Source organism: Salvelinus fontinalis, chromosome 1, assembly GCF_029448725.1.
Source record: "Salvelinus fontinalis isolate EN_2023a chromosome 1, ASM2944872v1, whole genome shotgun sequence".
NCBI lineage: Eukaryota > Metazoa > Chordata > Actinopteri > Salmoniformes > Salmonidae > Salvelinus > Salvelinus fontinalis.
The window spans coordinates 5391178-5414410 of record NC_074665.1 but is presented as its reverse complement, the minus strand read 5'-3'; the positions used below and the strand labels follow the sequence as shown (position 1 = coordinate 5414410).

Genomic DNA, 23233 nt, shown 5'->3' with positions numbered 1-23233 from the left:
GTCCCAGTCTGCCGTAACAGAACGACCCTTTACATCCCAGTCTGCCGTAACAGAACGACCCGTTACGTCCCAGTCTGCTGTAACAGAACGACCCTTTACGTCCCAGTCTGCCGTAACAGAACGACCCTTTACATCCCAGTCTGCCGTAACAGAACGACCCGTTACGTCCCAGTCTGCCGTAACAGAACGACCCTTTACGTCCCAGTCTGCCGTAACAGAACGACCCCTTTACGTCCCAGTCTGCCGTAACAGAACGACCCCTTTACGTCCCAGTCTGCCGTAACAGAACGACCCCTTTACGTCCCAGTCTGCCGTAACAGAACGACCCCTTTACGTCCCAGTCTGCCGTAACAGAACGACCCGTTACGTCCCAGTCTGCCGTAACATAACGACCCCTTTACGTCCCAGTCTGCCGTAACAGAACGACCCTTTACGTCCCAGTCTGCCGTAACAGAACGACCCGTTACGTCCCAGTCTGCCGTAACAGAACGACCCTTTACGTCCCAGTCTGCCGTAACAGAACGACCCCTTTACGTCCCAGTCTGCCGTAACAGAACGACCCCTTTACGTCCCAGTCTGCAGTAACAGAACGACCCCGTTACGTCCCAGTCTGCCGTAACAGAACGACCTTATGAGACAATAAAGATCATTCTAGTTCTTATCTAGACTGTGTGAGGCAGGGAGAGACCATACACAGTCACCACAGTATCCAGACTCACGATGATAAAGTATGTTACTAAATCATTATTAAGGTTTAATGACTTCCAGAAAACAAAACTAAATCTAAATTGAGGCCACCTATCAAATACGTTTATAAAAAAAAAAAAGCGTTCTAATCAAAGAGTAGCTTGGAAATCAAATCTGGGCAATTAAGACATTTAGACAATTAAATGGAATGCAATCAGGCTTAGTAACAAATAACATGGAGCCAATGACAACCAGAGGGAGAGGGAGGGAGAGAAAGAGGGGGGAAGAGAGGAGAGAGAGAGACAGAGGGAAAGAGAGAGAGAGAGTAAGATAGAGACACAGAGAGGGAAAGAGAGAGAGAGAAAGAGAGAGAGCGAGAGCGAGACAGAGGGAAAGAGAGAGACACAGAGAGGGAAAGAGAGAGAGAGAGGGGGAAAGAGAGAGAGAGAGAGAGAGGGGGGGAAGAGGGGGAGAGGAGAGAGAGCGAGAGAGAGAGCGAGAGAGAGAGAGCGCGAGAGAGAGCGCGAGAGAAAGAGAGAGGAGAGAGGAGAGCGAGCGGGGGAGAACGACTACCAGATGTGTAAACACTCATTATATCCTCTGAATTATTCATCAATGCTGTAAAAGAGGATGGCATGAAATGACCAGACATCAAGGCTGTCACAAACAGCACCCTATTCCCTACGTAGTGAACTACTTTTGACCAGGACAAGAATATACTCTGACAAGAGCCCTTAAGAAAATACAGCCAGCTGTTTCTAAACTGTTCTCTTTCAAGCAATGCAATACGGGTGTATTATTGGGTGAGACCATGACAATCAGTATCTAGTCTATTGTCCAAAAGAGGCGTATGTATGTATGTATGTATGTATGTATGTATGTATGTATGTATGTATGTATGGTGTGTGTGTTCTCCAGTAACTACATTGATCTCAACTGTGGAACGAAGGATTGGCCTGTTAATGTTGAAAGCACATCACTCTGACAGGCATTAGAGCTTTCGCGTTCAAAACACCCTAAAACTACAAATAACATGGAGGCACGCTTCAAAAACACCTTAAAACTACAAATAACATGGTGGCACGCTTCAAAACACCCTAAAACTACAAATAACATGGAGGCACGCTTCAAAAACACCTTAAAACTACAAATAACATGGTGGCACGCTTCAAAACACCCTAAAACTACAAATAACATGGAGGCACGCTTTAAAAACACCCTAAAACTACAAATAACATGGAGGCACGCTTCAAAAACACCTTAAAACTACAAATAACATGGTAGCACGCTTCAAAAACACCCTAAAACTACAAATAACATGGAGGCACGCTTCAAAAACACCCTAAAACTACAAATAACATGGAGGCACGCTTTAAAAACACCCTAAAACTACAAATAACATGGAGGCACGCTTCAAAAACACCCTAAAACTACAAATAACATGGAGGCACGCTTCAAAAACACCCTAAAACTACAAATAACATGGAGGCACGCTTCAAAAACACCCTAAAACTACAAGTAACATGGAGGCACGCTTCAAAAACACCCTAAAACTACAAATAACATGGAGGCACGCTTCAAAAACACCCTAAAACTACAAATAACATGGTGGCACGCTTCAACCACCACGGTCAGCCTCACCACACGGTCAGGCTGGTCATTACCACACGGTCAGGCTGGTCATTACCAAACGGTCAGGCTGGTCATTACCACACGGTCAGGCTGGTCAATACCACACGGTCAGGCTGGTCAATACCACACGGTCAGGCTGGTCATTACCACACGGTCAGGCTGGTCATTACCACACGGTCAGGCTGGTCATTACCACACGGTCAGGCTGGTCATTACCACACGGTCAGGCTGGTCATTACCACACGGTCAGGCTGGTCAATACCACACGGTCAGGCTGGTCATTACCACACGGTCAGGCTGGTCATTACCACACGGTCAGGCTGGTCAATACCACACGGTCAGGCTGGTCAATACCACACGGTCAGGCTGGTCATTACCACACGGTCAGGCTGGTCATTACCACACGGTCAGGCTGGTCGTTACCACCACACGGTCAGGCTGGTCGTTACCACCACACGGTCAGGCTGGTCGTTACCACCACACGGTCAGGCTGGTCGTTACCACCACACGGTCAGGCTGGTCGTTACCACCACACGGGCAGGCTGGTCATTACCACCACACGGTCAGGCTGGTCGTTACCACACGGTCAGGCTGGTCAATACCACACGGTCAGGCTGGTCAATACCACACGGTCAGGCTGGTCATTACCACACGGTCAGGCTGGTCATTACCACACGGTCAGGCTGGTCAATACCACCACACGGTCATGCTGGTCATTACCACACGGTCAGGCTGGTCATTACCACACGGTCAGGCTGGTCACTACCACCACACGGTCAGGCTGGTCATTACCACCACACGGTCAGGCTGGTCAATACCACCACACAGTCAGGCTGGTCAATACCACCACACAGTCAGGCTGGTCAATACCACCACACAGTCAGGCTGGTCAATACCACCACACGGTCAGGCTGGTCATTACCACCACACGGTCAGGCTGGTCATTACCACCACACGGTCAGGCTGGTCATTACCACCACACGGTCAGGCTGGTCATTACCACCACACGGTCAGGCTGGTCATTACCACCACACGGGCAGGCTGGTCATTACCACCACACAGTCAGGCTGGTCAATACCACCACACAGTCAGGCTGGTCAATACCACCACACGGTCAGGCTGGTCATTACCACCACACGGTCAGGCTGGTCATTACCACCACACGGTCAGGCTGGTCATTACCACCACACGGTCAGGCTGGTCAATACCACCACACAGTCAGGCTGGTCAATACCACCACACGGTCAGGCTGGTCATTACCACCACACGGTCAGGCTGGTCATTACCACCACACGGTCAGGCTGGTCATTACCACCACACGGTCAGGCTGGTCATTACCACCACACGGTCAGGCTGGTCATTACCACCACACGGTCAGGCTGGTCATTACCACCACACGGTCAGGCTGGTCATTACCACCACACGGTCAGGCTGGTCATTACCACCACACGGTCAGGCTGGTCATTACCACCACACGGTCAGGCTGGTCATTACCACCACACGGTCAGGCTGGTCATTACCACCACACGGTCAGGCTGGCCATTACCACACGGTCAGGCTGGTCATTACCACCACACGGTCAGGCTGGCCATTACCACACGGTCAGGCTGGCCATTACCACACGGTCAGGCTGGTCATTACCACCACACGGTCAGGCTGGTCATTACCACCACACGGTCAGGCTGGTCATTACCACACGGTCAGGCTGGCCATTACCACCACACGGTCAGGCTGGTCATTACCACACGGTCAGGTTCACTCAAAAGGTTAGGAAAACAATGTTGATTTACTCTCATTTACATGTCACTCATAGGTCAGGATTTGGACCCCCCCCCCCCCCACCCCACCCAGCTAGAAAACATGATTGCCTGGTACTCACTGGTAGCCATCTTCTCTGAGGGACAGGGAGGTATCCCATGGCTCACAGCCCAGTCATGTGCTCCTCGACCCACCAGAAAGCTTAAGGGACAAAGGACAATAGCGATGCTGTCAGTGGAGGAAATTCTTCACACAGTTCAAATCACACCTCTCTCTCGCCCCGTTGGATATTTTCTTCTCAGTCAGTTCAGATATATCCTTTTCACCATTAGTCCCTTGTGAGCTAGTAGTGTGTTACTGCCGTGTCAGTGATTGTTACAGTAATAGTTAAAGCCTCCTGGGTTACATTCAGTTCCACAAAGTAAATCTGTGAAAGTAAAAAAGACAGAATACACGACAAGTAAATAGTGTTTTTAAAAAAAAGATATGTTTACCAGGGGGGTATTCGTCCGGCGGACAGTTTTCCTTTCTGTGCTTCGCTCAGTAACCTGTTGGCCACCAGCACTGGGTTGTTAATCCCTGGGAAACAGAAAGGTTATGAATCATGGGGTTACTACATAGGGCCCTGTCTCCAATGACATGGTACATAGGGCCCTGTCTCCAATGACATGGTACATAGGGTCCCGTCTCCAATGACATGGTACATAGGGCCCTGTCTCCAATGACATGGTACATAGGGCCCCGTCTCCAATGACATGGTACATAGGGCCCTGTCTCCAATGACATGGTACATAGGGCCCTGTCTCCAATGACATGGTACATAGGGCCCCGTCTCCAATGACATGGTACATAGGGCCCTGTCTCCAATGACATGGTACATAGGGCCCTGTCTCCAATGACATGGTACATAGGGCCCCGTCTCCAATGACATGGTACATAGGGCCCCGTCTCCAATGACATGGTACATAGGGCCCCGTCTCCAATGACATGGTACATAGGGCCCCGTCTCCAATGACATGGTACATAGGGCCCCGTCTCCAATGACATGGTACATACACACGTTCACTCAGCAGGAAGTAGTTTATGCCGCAGGTAGCCTATTGGTTAGAGCGTAGGGACAGTAGGTAGCCTATTGGTTAGAGTGTAGGGACGGCAGGTAGCCTAGTGGTTAGAGTGTAGGGACGGTAGGTAGCCTAGTGGTTAGAGTGTAGGGGTGGCAGGTAGCCTAGTGGTTAGAGTGTAGGGGCAGCAGGTAGCCTAGTGGTTAGAGAGTAGGGACGGCAGGTAGCCTAGTGGTTAGAGTGGAGGGGCGGCAGGTAGCCTAGTGGTTAGAGTGTAGGGACGGCAGGTAGCCTAGTGGTTAGAGTGTAGGGACGGCAGGGTAGCCTAGTGGTTAGAGTGTAGGGACGGCAGGTAGCCTAGTGGTTAGAGTGTAGGGACGGCAGGGTAGCCTAGTGGTTAGAGTGTAGGGGCGGCAGGTTTCCTAGTGGTTAGAGCGTAGGGACGGCAGGTAGCCTAGTGGTTAGAGTGTAGGGACGGCAGGTAGCCTAGTGGTTAGAGTGTAGGGACGGCAGGGTAGCCTAGTGGTTAGAGTGTAGGGACGGCAGGTAGCCTAGTGGTTAGAGTGTAGGGACGGCAGGTAGCCTAGTGGTTAGAGTGTAGGGGCGGCAGGTAGTCTAGTGGTTAGGTTGTAGGGACGGCAGGTAGCCTAGTGGTTAGAGTGTAGGGGCGGCAGGTAGCCTAGTGGTTAGAGTGTAGGGACGGCAGGTAGCCTAGTGGTTAGAGTGTAGGGGCGGCAGGTAGCCTAGTGGTTAGAGTGTAGGGGCGGCAGGGTAGCCTAGTGGTTAGAGAGTAGGGACGGCAGGTAGACTAGTGGTTAGAGTGTAGGGACGGCAGGTAGCCTAGTGGTTAGAGTGTAGGGACGGCAGGTAGCCTAGTGGTTAGAGTGTAGGGACGGCAGGGTAGCCTAGTGGTTAGAGTGTAGGGACGGCAGGTAGCCTAGTGGTTAGAGTGTAGGGACGGCAGGTAGCCTAGTGGTTAGAGTGTAGGGGCGGCAGGTAGTCTAGTGGTTAGGTTGTAGGGACGGCAGGTAGCCTAGTGGTTAGAGTGTAGGGACGGCAGGTAGTCTAGTGGTTAGAGTGGAGGGGCGGCAGGTAGCTTAGTGGTTAGAGTGTAGGGGCGGCAGGTAGCTTAGTGGTTAGAGTGTAGGGGCGGCAGGTAGCTTAGTGGTTAGAGTGTAGGGGCGGCAGGTAGCTTAGTGGTTAGAGTGTAGGGGCGGCAGGTAGTCTAGTGGTTAGAGTGTAGGGGCGGCAGGTAGCCTAGTGGTTAGAGTGTAGGGACGGCAGGTAACCTAGTGGTTAGAGTGTAGAGGCGGCAGGTAGCCTGGTGGTTAGAGTGTAGAGACGGCAGGGAGCCTAGTGGTTAGAGCGTTGGAACAGTAACCGAAAAGGGTGCTGGATGGAACTGACAAGGTAAAACAATCTGTCGTTCTGCCCTGACTAAACAAGGCAGTTAACCCACTGTTCCCAGGCCGTAATTGTAAAAAGAAAAATGTGTTTCTTATTAACCGACATGCCTAGTTAAATAAAAGTTAAATTAAAAAATATATATTAAAAAATGCTTGAAGGGAGCACCCAGCACAGCAGCTAATGATGAGATTAGTCCATTAGACCAGCGTTTCGTTAATCCTGGTTCTGGTGACCCCAAAAGGTCGTTCAAATGTTGGTCCTACACCTCCCCAGAGAGCATATGAACACGTCATGGCAAAATGCTTAGAATTGTAGGAAAATAGCTTTAAAACAGTAACATTTTCTCTCTACCCAATGGCAAAATGTGTTGAATTCTAAGTTAGCATTCCCACTCCCCACAAAACGTACAACAATAAATAATATACAGTACGAGTCAAAAGTTTGGACACACCTACTCATTCAAGGGTTTTTCTTTATCTTTACTATTTTCTACATTGTAGAATAATATTGAAGACGTCAAAACTATGAAATAACACATATGGAATCATGTAGTAACCAAAAAAAGTTTTAAAATCTAAATATATTTATATTTCAGATTCTTCAAAGTAACCACCCTTTGCCTTGATGACAGCTTTGCAGGCTCTTGGCATTCTGTCACCCAGCTTCATGAGCAATGCTTTTCCAACAGTCTTGAAGGAGTTCCCACATATGCTAAGCACTTGTTGGCTTCTTTTCTTTCACTCTGCAGTCCGACTCATCCCAAACCATCTCAATTGGGTTGAGGTCGGGTGATTGTGGAGGCCAGGTCATCTGATGTAGCACTCCATCACTCTCCTTCTTGGTCAAAAAGCCTTTACACAGCCTGGAGGTGTGCTTTTGGTCATTGTTTTGTTAAAAAACAAATGATAGTGCCACTAAGCGCAAACCAGATGGGATGGCGTATCATTGCAGAATGCTGATTAAGTGTGCCTTGAATTCTAAATAAAATCATAGACATTGTCACAAGCAAAGCACCCCCACACCATAACACCTCCTCCTCCATGCTTCACGGTGGGAACCACACATGCGGAGATCATCCGTTCACCTACTCTGCGTCTCACAAAGACACAGCGGTTGGAACCAGAAATCTCACATTTGGCCTCATCAGACCAAAGGACAGATTTCCACCGGTCTAATGTCCATTACTCGTGTTTCTTGGCCCAAGCAAATCTCTTCTTATTATTGGTGTCCTTTAGTAGAGGTTTCTTTGCAGCAATTGGACCATGAAGGCGTGATTCACAGAGTCTCCTCTGAACGGTTGATGTTGATATGTGTCTGTTACTCGAACTCTGTGAAGCATTTATTTGGGCTGCAATGTCTGAGGCTGGTAACTCTAATGAACTTATCCTCTGCAGCAGAGGTAACTCTGGGTCTTCCTGTCCTGTGGCGGTCCTCATGAGAGGCAGTTTCATCATAGCGCTTGATGGTTTTTGCAACTGCACTTGAAGAAACTTTCAAAGTTCTTGAAATTGACTGACCTTCATGTCTTAAAGTAAAGATGGAATGTAATTTCTCTTTGCTTATTTGAGCTGTTCTTGCCATAAAATCGATTTGGTGATTTACCAAATAGGGCTAACTTCTGTATACCCACCCCTACCTTATCACAACACAACTGAATGGCTCAAACGCAGGAAAGAAAGAAATGCCACAAATTAACTTTTAACAAGGCACACCTGTTAATTTAAATGCATTCCAGGTGACTGCCTCATAAAGCTGAATGAGAGAATGCCAACAGTGTGCAAAGCTGTCATCAAGGCAAAGAGTGGCTACTTTGAAGAATCTCAAATATATTTTGTTTAACACTTTTTTTGGTTACTACATGGTTCCATATGTGTTATTTCATAGTTTTGATGTCTCAACTATTATCCTACAATTTAGAAAATAGTAAAAAATAAAGAAAAACCCTTGAATCGGTAGGTGTCCAAACTTTTGACTGGTACTAATTCATTAATTATATGTTTTTATTTTATTCTGTGTGTGTGTGTGTGTGTGTAATTTTATAGAGATATATATATATATATATATATATATATATATATAAAATTACACATACACAGAATAAATATATAAATGCAACATGTAAAGTGTTGGTACCATGTTCCATGAGCTGAAATAAATGAGAAGCACAAAAAAGCTTATTTCTCTCAAATTTTGTGCAAAACTTTGTTTACATCCTCGTTAGTGAACATTTCTCCTTCGCCAAGATAAACCATCCACCTAACAGATGTGGCATATCAAGAAGCTGATTAAAACAGCATGATCATTACACAGGTGCACCTTGTGCTGGGGACAATAAAAGGCCACTATAAAATATACAATTTCGTCACACAACAGAAGTTGAGGGAGCTTGCAATTGGCATGCTGACTGCAGTAATGTCCACCAGAATTGTTGCCAGAGAATTGAATGTTAATTTCTCTACCATTAAAGCGCCTCCAACTTTGTTTTAGAGAATTTGGCGGTACGATCAACCGACCTCAAAACCACAGACCAGCACGTCAGCTCAGGACCTCCACATCAGGTACTGTTCTGGTATATGGAGCCAATATATAGACTGTTCTGGTATATGGAGACAATATATAGACTGTTCTGTTCTATGGAGCCAATATATAGACTGTTCTGTTCTGGTATATGGAGCCAATATATAGACTGTTCTGTTCTATGGAGCCAATATATAGACTGTTCTGTTCTGGTATATGGAGCCAATATATAGACGGTTCTGTTCTGGTATATGGAGCCAATATATAGACGGTTCTGGTCTATGGAGCCAATATATAGACTGTTCTGGTCTATGGAGCCAATATATAGACTGTTGTGGTCTATGGAGCCAATATATAGACTAGTACAATGCAGGTACTGTTGTGGTCTATGGAGACAATATATAGACTGGTACACTGCAGGTACTGTTCTGGTATATGGAGACAATATATAGACTGGTACACTGCAGGTACTGTTGTGGTCTATGGAGACAATATATAGACTGGTACACTGCAGGTACTGTTGTGGTCTATGGAGACAATATATAGACTGGTACACTGCAGGTACTGTTCTGGTATATGGAGACAATATATAGACTGGTACACTGCAGGTACTGTTGTGGTCTATGGAGACAATATATAGACTGGTACACTGCAGGTACTGTTGTGGTATATGGAGACAATATATAGACTGGTACACTGCAGGTACTGTTGTGGTATATGCCACTTAGCAGACACGTCTATCTAAGGATCTTACAAGATAGTGAGTAAATACATGTTTTGTTATGTGTCTAGGATCTCTGTGGGAATTGAACCTTCGACCTTGGCTCACAGACCAGTTTCATAGACCTGTTATAGGATGTGGTTTACACCTACACCTACATAGTGCATTACTACGGTGCCCTTATGTGAAATACAGGGCTGGAAAGAGCAGAACAGGCATGTCCAATCTGAGTCAAGAAGCTTTCATTTGTCATGGACTAATTTAAAAATAAAATGGCTGACTGTTACAGCACGCAGGGGAACAAAAAACGACCGCTGTGTCTTTTTTTACCTCAATGTCGAAATGCCCGCTGACGTTCGCCTCTCGTGTGTGTGTGTGTGTGTGTGTGTGTGTGTGTGTGTGTGTGTGTGTGTGTGTGTGTGTGTGTGTGTGTGTGTGTGTGTGTGTGTGTGTGTGTGTTTGTTCTCAGAACATTGTGAAGTCTATACTCAGGAGACCTGCCTTTGCTGGAGGCCTTACATAAAACAATAACTTTTTGGCACAGGGCAGACTGCTGAAATGTTAATGGTGAACACAGTGCAGGACTGGTTACTAGGGTGGCTGAAGCCAAGGACATAGTCACTCTTTTAAAGGGGTTGGATTTGTAGATGTAGAACCAGCTATCGAGGAATACACTCCACAAAGCTAAAGGGTTGGTTCAGGTGACTGTACAATGCTGATAGCTGAAGGGTTGGTTCAGGTGACTGTACAATGCTGATAGCTGAAGGGTTGGTTCAGGTGACTGTACAATGCTTTTAGCTGAAGGGTTGGTTCAGGTGACTGTACAATGCTGATAGCTGAAGGGTTGGTTCAGGTGACTGTACAATGCTTTTAGCTGAACGGTTGGTTCAGGTGACTGTACAATGCTTTTAGCTGAACGGTTGGTTCAGGTGACTGTACAATGCTGATAGCTGAAGGGTTGGTTCAGGTGACTGTACAATGCTGATAGCTGAAGGGTTGGTTCAGGTGACTGTACAATGCTTTTAGCTGAACGGTTGGTTCAGGTGACTGTACAATGCTTATAGCTGAAGGGTTGGTTCAGGTGACTGTACAATGCTGATAGCTGAAGGGTTGGTTCAGGTGACTGTACAATGCTGATAGCTGAAGGGTTGGTTCAGGTGACTGTACAATGCTTTTAGCTGAAGGGTTGGTTCAGGTGACTGTACAATGCTGATAGCTGAAGGGTTGGTTCAGGTGACTGTACAATGCTTATAGCTGATAGCTGAAGGGTTGGTTCAGGTGACTGTACAATGCTGATAGCTGATAGCTGAAGGGTTGGTTCAGGTGACTGTACAATGCTGAAGGGTTGGTTTAGGTGACTGTATAATGCTGATAGCTGAAGGGTTGGTTCAGGTGACTGTACAATACTGATAGCTGAAGGGTTGGTTTAGGTGACTGTACAATGCTGATAGCGGAAGGGTTGGTTCAGGTGACTGTACAATGCTGATAGCTGATAGCTGAAGGGTTGGTTCAGGTGACTGTACAATACTGATAGCTGAAGGGTTGGTTCAGGTGACTGTACAATGCTGATAGCTGATAGCTGAAGGGTTGGTTCAGGTGACTGTACAATACTGATAGCTGATAGCTAAAGGGTTGGTTCAGGTGACTGTACAATACTGATAGCTGAAGGGTTGGTTCAGGTGACTGTACAATACTGATAGCTGAAGGGTTGGTTCAGGTGACTGTACAATGCTGATAGCTGAAGGGTTGGTTCAGGTGACTGTACAATGCTGATAGCTGATAGCTGAAGGGTTGGTTCAGGTGACTGTACAATACTGATAGCGGAAGGGTTGGTTCAGGTGACTGTACAATGCTGAAGGGTTGGTTCAGGTGACTGTACAATGCTGAAGGGTTGGTTCAGGTGACTGTACAATGCTTATAGCTGAAGGGTTGGTTCAGGTGACTGTACAATGCTGAAGGGTTGGTTCAGGTGACTGTACAATGCTGAAGGGTTGGTTCAGGTGACTGTACAATGCTTATAGCTGAAGGGTTGGTTCAGGTGACTGTACAATGCTGATAGCTGATAGCTGAAGGGTTGGTTCAGGTGACTGTACAATGCTGATAGCTGAAGGGTTGGTTCAGGTGACTGTACAATGCTGATAGCTGAAGGGTTGGTTCAGGTGACTGTACAATGCTGATAGCTGAACGGTTGGTTCAGGTGACTGTACAATGCTGATAGCTGAAGGGTTGGTTCAGGTGACTGTACAATGCTTTTAGCTGAACGGTTGGTTCAGGTGACTGTACAATGCTTATAGCTGAAGGGTTGGTTCAGGTGACTGTACAATGCTGATAGCTGAAGGGTTGGTTCAGGTGACTGTACAATGCTGATAGCTGAAGGGTTGGTTCAGGTGACTGTACAATGCTGATAGCTGAAGGGTTGGTTCAGGTGACTGTACAATACTTATAGCTGAAGGGTTGGTTCACATATGGTTCACATATTCACAAAAAGGACACATATGGAAAATCTATTTCAATACTCCCAACTCACGAGGAAAATAGATGGGGGGGAAACAAACAAGGAAATGCTACAATGCTTATAGCAGAAATTCTACCATACATCCTAACAGGCAGAGCTGGTTGAACTAAAGTCAATCTAAAGTCAATCACGACATTACAACCAGAATAGAACAAATTTTCTAGAAGTTTTTTCCCCCTGGGATAGGGCTTTAAAACGTTGCTAGTTACACAAACACTAAGGCATCAGAAGTTGGTCAGTAACCCACCACTAACAGCACCTACAGCTCCATAATGTAGAGACTTCCCATCCATGATGCTGGCGTCACACTCGATCTCCCCGGACAGGTTTAAATTAGAGCCCATTCCCGCGTTGGTGAACGGAGAATTCTGTGGATGACAAAAAAACATTTAGAAGAGTCATGAAATACAGGACATTTAGACAGAGATATAAAACTCAGCAAAAGAAAATGTTACGTTCTCTCACTTTCAACTGCGTTTATTTTCAGCAAATTTAACATGTGTAAATATTTGTATGGACATAACAAGATTCAACAACTGAGACATAAACTGAACAAGTTCCACAGACATGTGACTAACAGAAATTGAATAATGTGTCCCTGAACAAAGGGGGGGGGGGGGGGGGGGGGGTCAAAATAAAAAGTAACAGTCAGTATCTGGTGTGGCCACCAGCTGCATCAAGTACTGCAATGCATCTCCTCATGGACTACACCAGATTTGCCAGTTCTTGCTGTGAGATGTTACCCCACTCTTCCACCAAGGCACCTGCAAGTTCCCGGACATTTCTGGGGGGAATGGCCCTAGCCCTCACCCTCCAATCCAACAGGTCCCAGATGTGCTCAATAGGATTGAGATCCGGGCTCTTCGCTGGCCATGGCAGAACACTGACATTCCTGTATTGCAGGAAATCACACACAGAACGAGCAGTATGGCTGGTGGCATTGTCATGCTGGAGGTTCATGTCAGGATGAGCCTGCAGGAAGGGTACTACATGAGGGAGGAGGAAGTCTTCCCTGTAACACACAGCGTTGAGATTGCCTGCAATAACAACAAGCTCAGTCCGATGATGCTGTGACACACCGCCTCAGACCATGACGGACCCTCCACCTCCAAATCAATCCCGCTCCAGAGTACAGGCCTCGGTGTAACGCTCATTCCTTTGACGATAAACATGAATCCGACCATCACCCCTGGTGAGACAAAACCGTGACTAGTCAGTGAAGAGCACTTTTTGCCAGTCCTGTCTGGTCCAGCGACGGTGGGTTTGTCCGGAGATGTCTGGTGAGGACCTGCCTTACAACAGGTCTACAGGCTCTCAGTCCAGCCTCTCGCAGAGTCTGAGAACTGATGGAGGGATTGTGCGTTCCTGGTGTAACTCGGGCAGTTGTTGTTGTCATCCTGTACCTGTCCCACAGGTGTGATGTTTGAATGTACTGATCCTGTGCAGGTGTTGTTACACGTGGTCTGCCACTGTGAGGACGATCAGCTGTCCGTCCTGTCTCCCTGTAGCACTGTCTTAGGCGTCTCACAGTACGGACATGGCAATTTATTGCTCTGGTCACATCTGCAGTCCTCATGCCTCCTTGCAGATGTGCAGGGACCCTGGGCATCTTTCTTTTGGTGTTTTTCAGAGTCAGTAGAAAGGCCTCTTTAGTGTCCTAAGTTTTCATAACTGTGACCTTAATTGCCTACCGTCTGTAAGCCGTTAGTGTCTTAATGACCGTTCCACAGGTGCATGTTCATTAATTGTTTATGGTTCATTGAACAAGCATGGGAAACAGTGTTTAAACCCTTTACAATGAAGATCTGTGAAGTTATTTGGATTTTTACTAATTATCTTTGAAAGACAGGGTCATGAAAAAGGGAAGTCTCTTTTTTTTTTTGCTGAGTTTACATTAAGAATCATGAAATAGGACATTTAGACAAAGATATACATTCTCATATAGATGTGAGTGAAAGGAATTAAACTAGGGCCTACTTCCTTCAGCCAGTAGGACTAAGTAGCTGTGATCTAAACATAGATGTTATGTCACACATCACTTTGTAAGGATCCTAAATGTCCTTCAGTCCATTAAATACTCACTCTGTGATATGTATGTTTTTAGAATTCAGGAGTAGGCCTTTAAAAAGGCATCTGTGGTCTGATTCAATGTGCGTGTCTGTACTCAGATTCAGCGTGTCATAGGGCTGGGACTTACTTTTTTTTTTATAGCCAATTTTTTTCCCCCCACTAAAATCAGTTTTGTTGTACAAATACACCGCAATTCAAACAGTCAGCAAAAAAATCGAATGAATTCATGGCTTGTGAAATTACACCTTGGCTAAATGCACAGTGCATTAGGGAAGTATTCACACCCCTGGAATTTATCCACATTTTGTTACATAACAGCCTAATTCTAAAATATATATATTTGCTTTTTATGTATCCTCAACATACACACAATACACCATAACGACACAGCAAAAAACAGGTTTTTAGAAAAGTTTGTACATTTATTACAAATAAAAAAACTGAAATAACATTTACATAAGTATTCAGACCCTTTACTCAGTACTTTGTTGAAGCACCTTTGGCAGCGATTACAGCCTCGAGTCTTCTTGGGTATGACGCTACAAGCTTGGCACACCTGTATTTGGGGAGTTTCTCCCATTCTTCTCTGTAGATCCTCTCAAACTCTGTCAGGTTGGATGGGGAGCGTTGCTGCACAGCTATCTTCAGGTCTCTCCAGAGATGTTCGATCGGGTTCAAGTCCGGGCTCTGGCTGGGCCACTCAAGGACATTCAGAGACTTGTCCCGAAGCCACTCCTGCGTTGGCTTGGCTGTGTGCTTAGGGTTGTTGTCCTGCTGGAAGGTGAACCTTCGCCCCAGTCTGAGGTCCTGAGCGCTGTGGAGACGGTTTTCATCAAGGATCTCTCTGTACATTGTTCCCAGTCCCCGCCGCTGAAAAACATCCCCACAGCATCATGCTGCCGCCACCATGCTGCCACCACCATGCTTTACCATGGCATTCAGGTTAAAGAGTTCAATCTTGGTTTCATCAGACCAGAGAATCCTTTAGGTGCCCTTTGTCAAACTCCAAGTGGGATGTCATGTGCCTTTTACAGAGGAGTGGCTTCCATCTGCCACTCTACCATAAATGCCTGATTGGAGGAGTGCTGCAGAGATTGTTGTCCTTCTAGAAAGTTCTCTCATCTCCGCAGAGGAACTCTGGAGCTCTGTCAGAATGACCATCGGGTTCTTGGTCACCTCCCCGACCATGGCCCTTCTCCCCTGAATGCTCAGTTTGGCCGGGCGGCCAGCTCTAGGAAGAGTCTTGGTGGTTCCAAACTTCTTCCATTTACGAATGATGGAGGCCACTGTGTTCTTGGGGACCTTCAACGCAGCAGAACGTTTTTCGTACCCTTCCCCAGATCTGTGCCTCGACACAATCCTGTCTCGGAGCTCTACGGACAATTCCTTCAACCTGATGGCTTGGTTTTTGCTCTGACATGCAGTGTCAACTGTGGGACCTTATATAGACAGGTGTGTGCCTTTCCAAATCATGTCCAATCAATTGAATATACCACAAGTGGACTCCAATCAAGTTGTAGAAACATCTCAAGGATGATCAATGGAAACAGGATGCCACCTGAGCTCAATTTCGAGTCTCATAGCAAAGGGTCTGAAAATGTATGTAAATACGATATCCTTTTTTTATTTTTATTATACGTTTGCAAACATAAAAAATAAAAAATAAAAACTGTTTTCGCTTTGTCATTATGGAGTTTTGTGTGAAGATTGTATTTATTTATTTATTTTATTTAACTAGGCAAGTCAGTTTAGAACAAATTCGTATTAACAATGATGGCCTATCAATGACGGATTGATGAGAATAAGGCTGTAACGTAACAAAATGTGGAACAAGTAGAGGGGGCTGTATACTTTATGAATACACTATAAGCCTTCCACAACCATAAGACCCAATATCAATACAGTTTAACATGCTTTTTTTTGCAATAATCAGTGATCTGGCTTTCAAGTCTGTCTACGAAAATGCCCTTTTTGTTACAAATTTAACCAGAACCATAAAGCATAATAATGAACTGTTACAAACACACCCTTCTTGTCTGTCTCCAACGGTTTGAACAGAATGCTAGCCTGTTCCCTTTGTTGAGATGTTGAAATCCTTATTTATCAGAGAATGAGTTGCCAACTCCTTATATAACTGTGCTTGATACTTATTACACATTATAAAACACAGACTAGACAGCTAGTGTAACAGTCTGTTACTACAATGCTGCTAGTGGTACGTGGTATTATATAACACAGACTAGACAGCTAGTATAACAGTCTGTGACTACAATGCTGCTAGTGGTATTATATAACACAGACTAGACAGCTAGTATAACAGTCTGTGACTACAATGCTGCTAGTGGTATTATATAACACAGACTAGACAGCTAGTATAACAGTCTGTGACTACAATGCTGCTAGTGGTACGTGGTATTATATAACACAGACTAGACAGCTAGTATAACAGTCTGTGGCTACAATGCTGCTAGTGGTATTATATAACAGACTAGACAGCTAGTATAACAGTCTGTTACTACAATGCTGCTAGTGGTACGTGGTATTATATAACACAGACTAGACAGCTAGTATAACAGTCTGTGACTACAATGCTGCTAGTGGTATTATATAACACAGACTAGACAGCTAGTATAACAGTCTGTGACTACAATGCTGCTAGTGGTATTATATAACACAGACTAGACAGCTAGTATAACAGTCTGTGACTACAATGCTGCTAGTGGTATTATATAACACAGACTAGACAGCTAGTATAACAGTCTGTTACTACAATGCTGCTAGTGGTACGTGGTATTATATAACACAGACTAGACAGCTAGTATAACAGTCTGTTACTACAATGCTGCTAGTGGTATTATATAACACAGACTAGACAGCTAGTATAACAGTCTGTGACTACAATGCTGCTAGTGGTACGTGGTATTATATAACACAGACTAGACAGCTAGTATAACAGTCTGTTACTACAATGCTGCTAGTGGTATTATATAACACAGACTAGACAGCTAGTATAACAGTCTGTTACTACAATGCTGCTAGTGGTACGTGGTATTATATAACACAGACTAGACAGCTAGTATAACAGTCTGTGACTACAATGCTGCTAGTGGTATTATATAACACAGACTAGACAGCTAGTATAACAGTCTGTGGCTACAATGCTGCTAGCAGTACGTGGTATTATGTTGTGGATCTTAATGTTTTTCCTCATAATCCTGGACTATCTGACCACCATTTTATTACGTTTGCAATCGCAACAAATAATTTGCTCAGACACCAAACAAGAGGCATCAAAAGTTGTGCTATAAATTCTCGGACAACCCTAAGATTCCTAGATGCCCTTCCAGACTCCCTCCACCTACCCAAGGACGTCAGAGGACAAAAATCAGTTAATAACCTAAATTTAACCGTACGCAATACCCTAGACGCAGTTGCACCCCTAAAAACAATTGTCATAAGAAACTAACTCCCTGGTATACAGAAAATACCCGAGCTCTGAAGCAAACTTCCAGAAAATTGGAACGGAAATAGCGCCACACCAAACTGGAAGTCTTCCGACTAGCTTGGAAAGACAGTAGCGTGCAGTATCGAAGAGCCCTCACTGCTGCTCGGTCATCCTATTTTTCCAACTTAATTGAGGAAAATAAGAACAATCCGAAATTCATTTTTGATCCTGTCGCAAAGCAAACTAAAAAGCAACATTCCCCAAGTGAGGATGGCTTTCACTTCAGCTGTGATAAATTCATGAACTTCTTTGACGAAAAGATCATGATCATTAGAAAGCAAATTACGGACTCCTCTTTAAATCTGCGTATTCCTCCAGGGCTCAGTTGTCCTGAGTCTGCACAACACTACCAGGACCTAGGATCAAGGGAGACACTCAAGTTTTTAATACTATATCTCTTGACACAATGATGAAAATAATCATGGCCTCTAAACCTTCAAGCTGCATATTGGACCCTATTCCAACTGAACTACTGAAAGAGCAGCTTCCTGTGCTTGGCCCTCCTATGTTGAACATAATAAACAGCTCTCTATCCACCGGATGTGTACCAAACTCACTAAAAGTGGCAGTAATAAAGACTCTCTTGAAAAAGCCAAACCTTGACCCAGAAAATATAAAAAAACTGTCGGACTATATCGAATCTTCCATTCCTCTCAAATTGTAGAAAAAGCTGTTGCGCAGCAACTCACTGCCTTCCTGAAGACAAACAATGTATACGAAATGCTTCAGTCTGGTTTTAGACCCCATCATAGCACTGAGACTGCACTTGTGAAGGTGGTAAATTACCTTTTGATGGCGTCACACCGAGGCTCTGCATCCGTCCTCGTGCTCCTAGACCTTAGTGCTGCTTTTGATACCATCGATCACCACATTATTTTGGAGAGATTGGAAACACAAATTGGTCTACACGGACAAGTTCTGGCCTGGTTTAGACCTTATCTGTCGGAAAGATATCAGTTTGTCCTCTGACAAATCAACTGTACAATTCGGTGTTCCTCAAGGTTCCGTTTTAGGACCACTATTGTTTTCACTATATATATATATATATATATATATATATATATATATATATATATATATATATATATATATATATATATATATTTTACCTCTTGGGGATGTCATTCGAAAAAATAATGTTAACTTTCACTACTATGCGGATGACACACAGCTGTACATTTCAATGAAACATGGTGAAGCCACAAAATTGCCCTCGCTAGAAGCCTGTGTTTCAGACATAAGGAAGTGGATGGCTGAAAACGTTCTACTTTTAAACTGGGACAAAACAGAGATGCTTGTTCTAGGTCCCAAGAAACAAAGAGATCTTCTGTTGAATCTGACAATTCATCTTGATGGTTGTAAAGTCGTCTCAAATAAAACTGTGAAGGACCTCGGCGTTACTCTTGACCCTGATCTCTCTTTTGACGAACATATCAAGATTGTTTCAAGGACAGCTTTTTTCCATCTTTGTAACATTGCAAAGATCATACATTTTCTGTCCAAAAATGATGCAGAAAAATGTATCCATGCTTTTGTTACTTCTAGGTTAGACACCTGCAATTCTCTACTTTCTGGCTACCCGGATAAAGCACTAAATAAACTTCAGTTAGTGCTAAATACGGCTGCTAGAATCCCGACTAGAATCAAAAAATGTGATCATATTACTCCAGTGCTAGCCTCCCTACACTGGCTTCCTGTTAAGGCAAGGGCTGATTTCAAGGTTTTACTGCTTACCTTCAAAGTATTACATGGGCTTTCTCCTACCTATCTTTCCGATTTGGTCCTGACGTACATACCTACACGTACGCTACGGTCACAAGACGCAGGCCTTCTAATTGTCCCTAGAATTTCTAAGCAAACAGCTGGAGGCAGGGTTTTCTCCTATAGAGCTCCATTTTTATGGAATGGTCTGCCTACCCATGTGAGAGACGCAGACTCGGTCTCAACCTTTAAGTCTTTACTGAAGACTCATCTCTTCAGTAGGTCCTATGATTGAGTGTAGTCTTGCCCAGGAGTGTGAAGGTGAACGGAAAGGCTCTGGAGCAACTGCCCTTGCTGTCTCTGCCTGGCCGGTTCCCCTCTCTCCACTGGGATTCTCTGCCTATAACCCTATTACAGGGGCCGGAGTCACATCCAACCGTTACACACAGCCCTAATGTGTTATAGAACACAGACAGCCGTTACACACGGCCCTAATGTGTTATAGAACACAGACAGCCGTTACACACGGCCCTAATGTGTTATAGAACACAGACAGCCGTTACATTAATGTGTTATATAACACGGACAGCCGTTACATTAATGTGTTATAGAACACGGACAGCCGTTACATTAATGTGTTATAGAACACGGACAGCTGTTACACACGGCCCTAATGTGTTATAGAACACGGACAGCCGTTACATTAATGTGTTATAGAACACGGACAGCCGTTACACACGGCCCTAATGTGTTATACAACACGGACAGCCGTTACATTAATGTGTTATAGAACACGGACAGCCGTTACATTAATGTGTTATAGAACACGGACAGCCGTTACATTAATGTGTTATAGAACACGGACAGCCGTTACACACAGCCCTAATGTGTTATAGAACACGGACAGCCGTTACACACGGCCCTAATGTGTTATAGAACACGGACAGCCGTTACATTAATGTGTTATAGAACACGGACAGCAGTTACATTAATGTGTTATAGAACACGGACAGCCGTTACATTAATGTGTTATAGAACACAGACAGCCGTTACACACGGCCCTAATGTGTTATAGAACACGGACAGCCGTTACATTAATGTGTTATAGAACACGTTTAAATCATCTCAGGTTCCAAGATAACCAACATCCTCAAGCTGTACTAGGTCTGTCACACACACACACACACACACACACTAACCTCAAGCTCAACAAGGGCTGCGGTCACAGCGTCCACAGCCAGAGCACCGGCTTTCAGTCTGTCCACAGCCTGAGAGAGGGACATGGAGAGACGTTACGGGTAGGACAGTTTACAGACGCCGTGTTCATGAGGCACTGAAACAGGGAGAGTCTATCTGGACGTACTCATTGTTGTCCGTTGCGTGCCCTAACGAACACGACCCATGATGCAACAGGGTAAGAGAAACACAAACTCTCTCCTTGCTGATTTAACACCAACAAATCACGTGGATCATAAGCATTTACCTACTGTATCACTCAACACTACAGAGACAGACAGCATTTACCTACTGAATCACTCAACACTACAGACAGCATTTACCTACTGTATCACTCAACACTACAGAGACAGCATTTACCTACTGAATCACTCAACACTACAGACAGCATTTACCTTCTGTATCACTCAACACTACAGAGACAGACGGCATTTACCTACTGAATCACTCAACACTACAGAGACAGACAGCATTTACCTACTGTATCACTCAACACTACAGACAGCATTTACCTACTGTATCACTCAACACTACAGAGACAGCATTTACCTACTGAATCACTCAACACTACAGACAGCATTTACCTTCTGTATCACTCAACACTACAGAGACAGCATTTACCTACTGTATCACTCAACACTACAGAGACAGCATTTACCTACTGAATCACTCAACACTACAGACAGCATTTACCTACTGAATCACTCAACACTAAAAAGACAGACAGCATTTACCTACTGTATCACTCAACACTAAAAAGACAGACAGCATTTACCTACTGAATCACTCAACACTACAGAGACAGCATTTACCTACTGAATCACTCAACACTACAGAGACAGCATTTACCTACTATATCACTCAACACTACAGAGACAGACAGCATTTACCTACTGTATCACTCAACACTACAGAGACAGCATTTACCTAATGTATCACTCAACACTACAGAGACAGCATTTACCTACTGAATCACTCAACACTACAGAGACAGACAGCATTTACCTACTGTATCACTCAACACTACAGAGACAGCATTTACCTACTGAATCACTCAACACTACAGAGACAGACAGCATTTACCTACTGTATCACTCAACACTACAGACAGCATTTACCTACTGAATCACTCAACACTACAGAGACAGCATTTACCTACTGAATCACTCAACACTACAGAGACAGACAGCATTTACCTACTGTATCACTCAACACTACAGAGACAGCATTTACCTACTGTATCACTCAACACTACAGAGACAGACAGCATTTACCTACTGAATCACTCAACACTACAGAGACAGCATTTACCTACTGAATCACTCAACACTACAGAGACAGCATTTACCTACTGAATCACTCAACACTACAGAGACAGACGGCATTTACCTACTGTATCACTCAACACTACAGAGACAGACAGCATTTACCTACTGAGTCACTCAACACTACAGACAGCATTTACCTACTGAATCACTCAACACTACAGACAGCATTTACCTACTGTATCACTCAACACTACAGAGACAGCATTTACCTACTGTATCACTCAACACTACAGAGAAAGCATTTACCTACTGAATCACTCAACACTACAGACAGCATTTACCTACTGAATCACTCAACACTACAGAGACAGCATTTACCTTCTGTATCACTCAACACTACAGAGACAGCATTTACCTACTGAATCACTCAACACTACAGACAGCATTTACCGACTGAATCACTCAACACTACAGAGACAGCATTTACCTACTGAATCACTCAACACTACAGAGACAGCATTTACCTACTGAATCACTCAACACTACAGAGACAGCATTTACCTACTGAATCACTCAACACTACAGAGACAGCATTTACCTTCTGTATCACTCAACACTACAGAGACAGCATTTACCTACTGTATCACTCAACACTACAGAGACAGCATTTACCTACTGAATCACTCAACACTACAGACAGCATTTACTGACTGAATCACTCAACACTACAGAGACAGACAGCATTTACCTACTGTATCACTCAACACTACAGAGACAGACAGCATTTACCTACTGTATCACTCAACACTACAGACAGCATTTACCTACTGAATCACTCAGCACTACAGAGACAGCATTTACCTACTGTATCACTCAACACTACAGAGACAGCACAGAGACGGTACAGAGACAGAGACGGTACAGAGACGGAGACGGTACAGAGACAGAGACGGTACAGAGACAGAGACGGTACAGAGACAGAGACGGTACAGAGACAGAGACGGTACAGAGACAGAGACGGTACAGAGACAGAGACGGTACAGAGACAGAGACGGTACAGAGACAGAGACGGTACAGAGACAGAGACGGTACAGAGACAGAGACGGTACAGAGACAGAGACGGTACAGAGACAGAGACGGTACAGAGACGGTGAT

At 44.8% G+C, this 23233-nt stretch overlaps 1 protein-coding gene across 3 annotated transcripts in view; it reads right to left on the bottom strand.

The window, feature by feature from the left end:
- tasp1 (taspase, threonine aspartase, 1) overlaps positions 1 to 23233 on the bottom strand; it is a 123526-nt gene that overhangs the window by 95735 nt on the left and 4558 nt on the right. For 2 of the 3 annotated variants that reach the window (XM_055941000.1, XM_055941155.1), the window contains exons 4-7: positions 20774 to 20842; positions 12546 to 12666; positions 4572 to 4656; positions 4199 to 4278 (exon numbers count right to left, since the gene is read on the bottom strand). In XM_055941000.1, the coding sequence (XP_055796975.1) occupies positions 4199 to 4278; positions 4572 to 4656; positions 12546 to 12666; positions 20774 to 20842 (355 nt within the window). The remainder of the gene's footprint in view (positions 1 to 4198; positions 4279 to 4571; positions 4657 to 12545; positions 12667 to 20773; positions 20843 to 23233) is intronic. The other variant, XM_055941083.1, reaches the window with a different exon arrangement.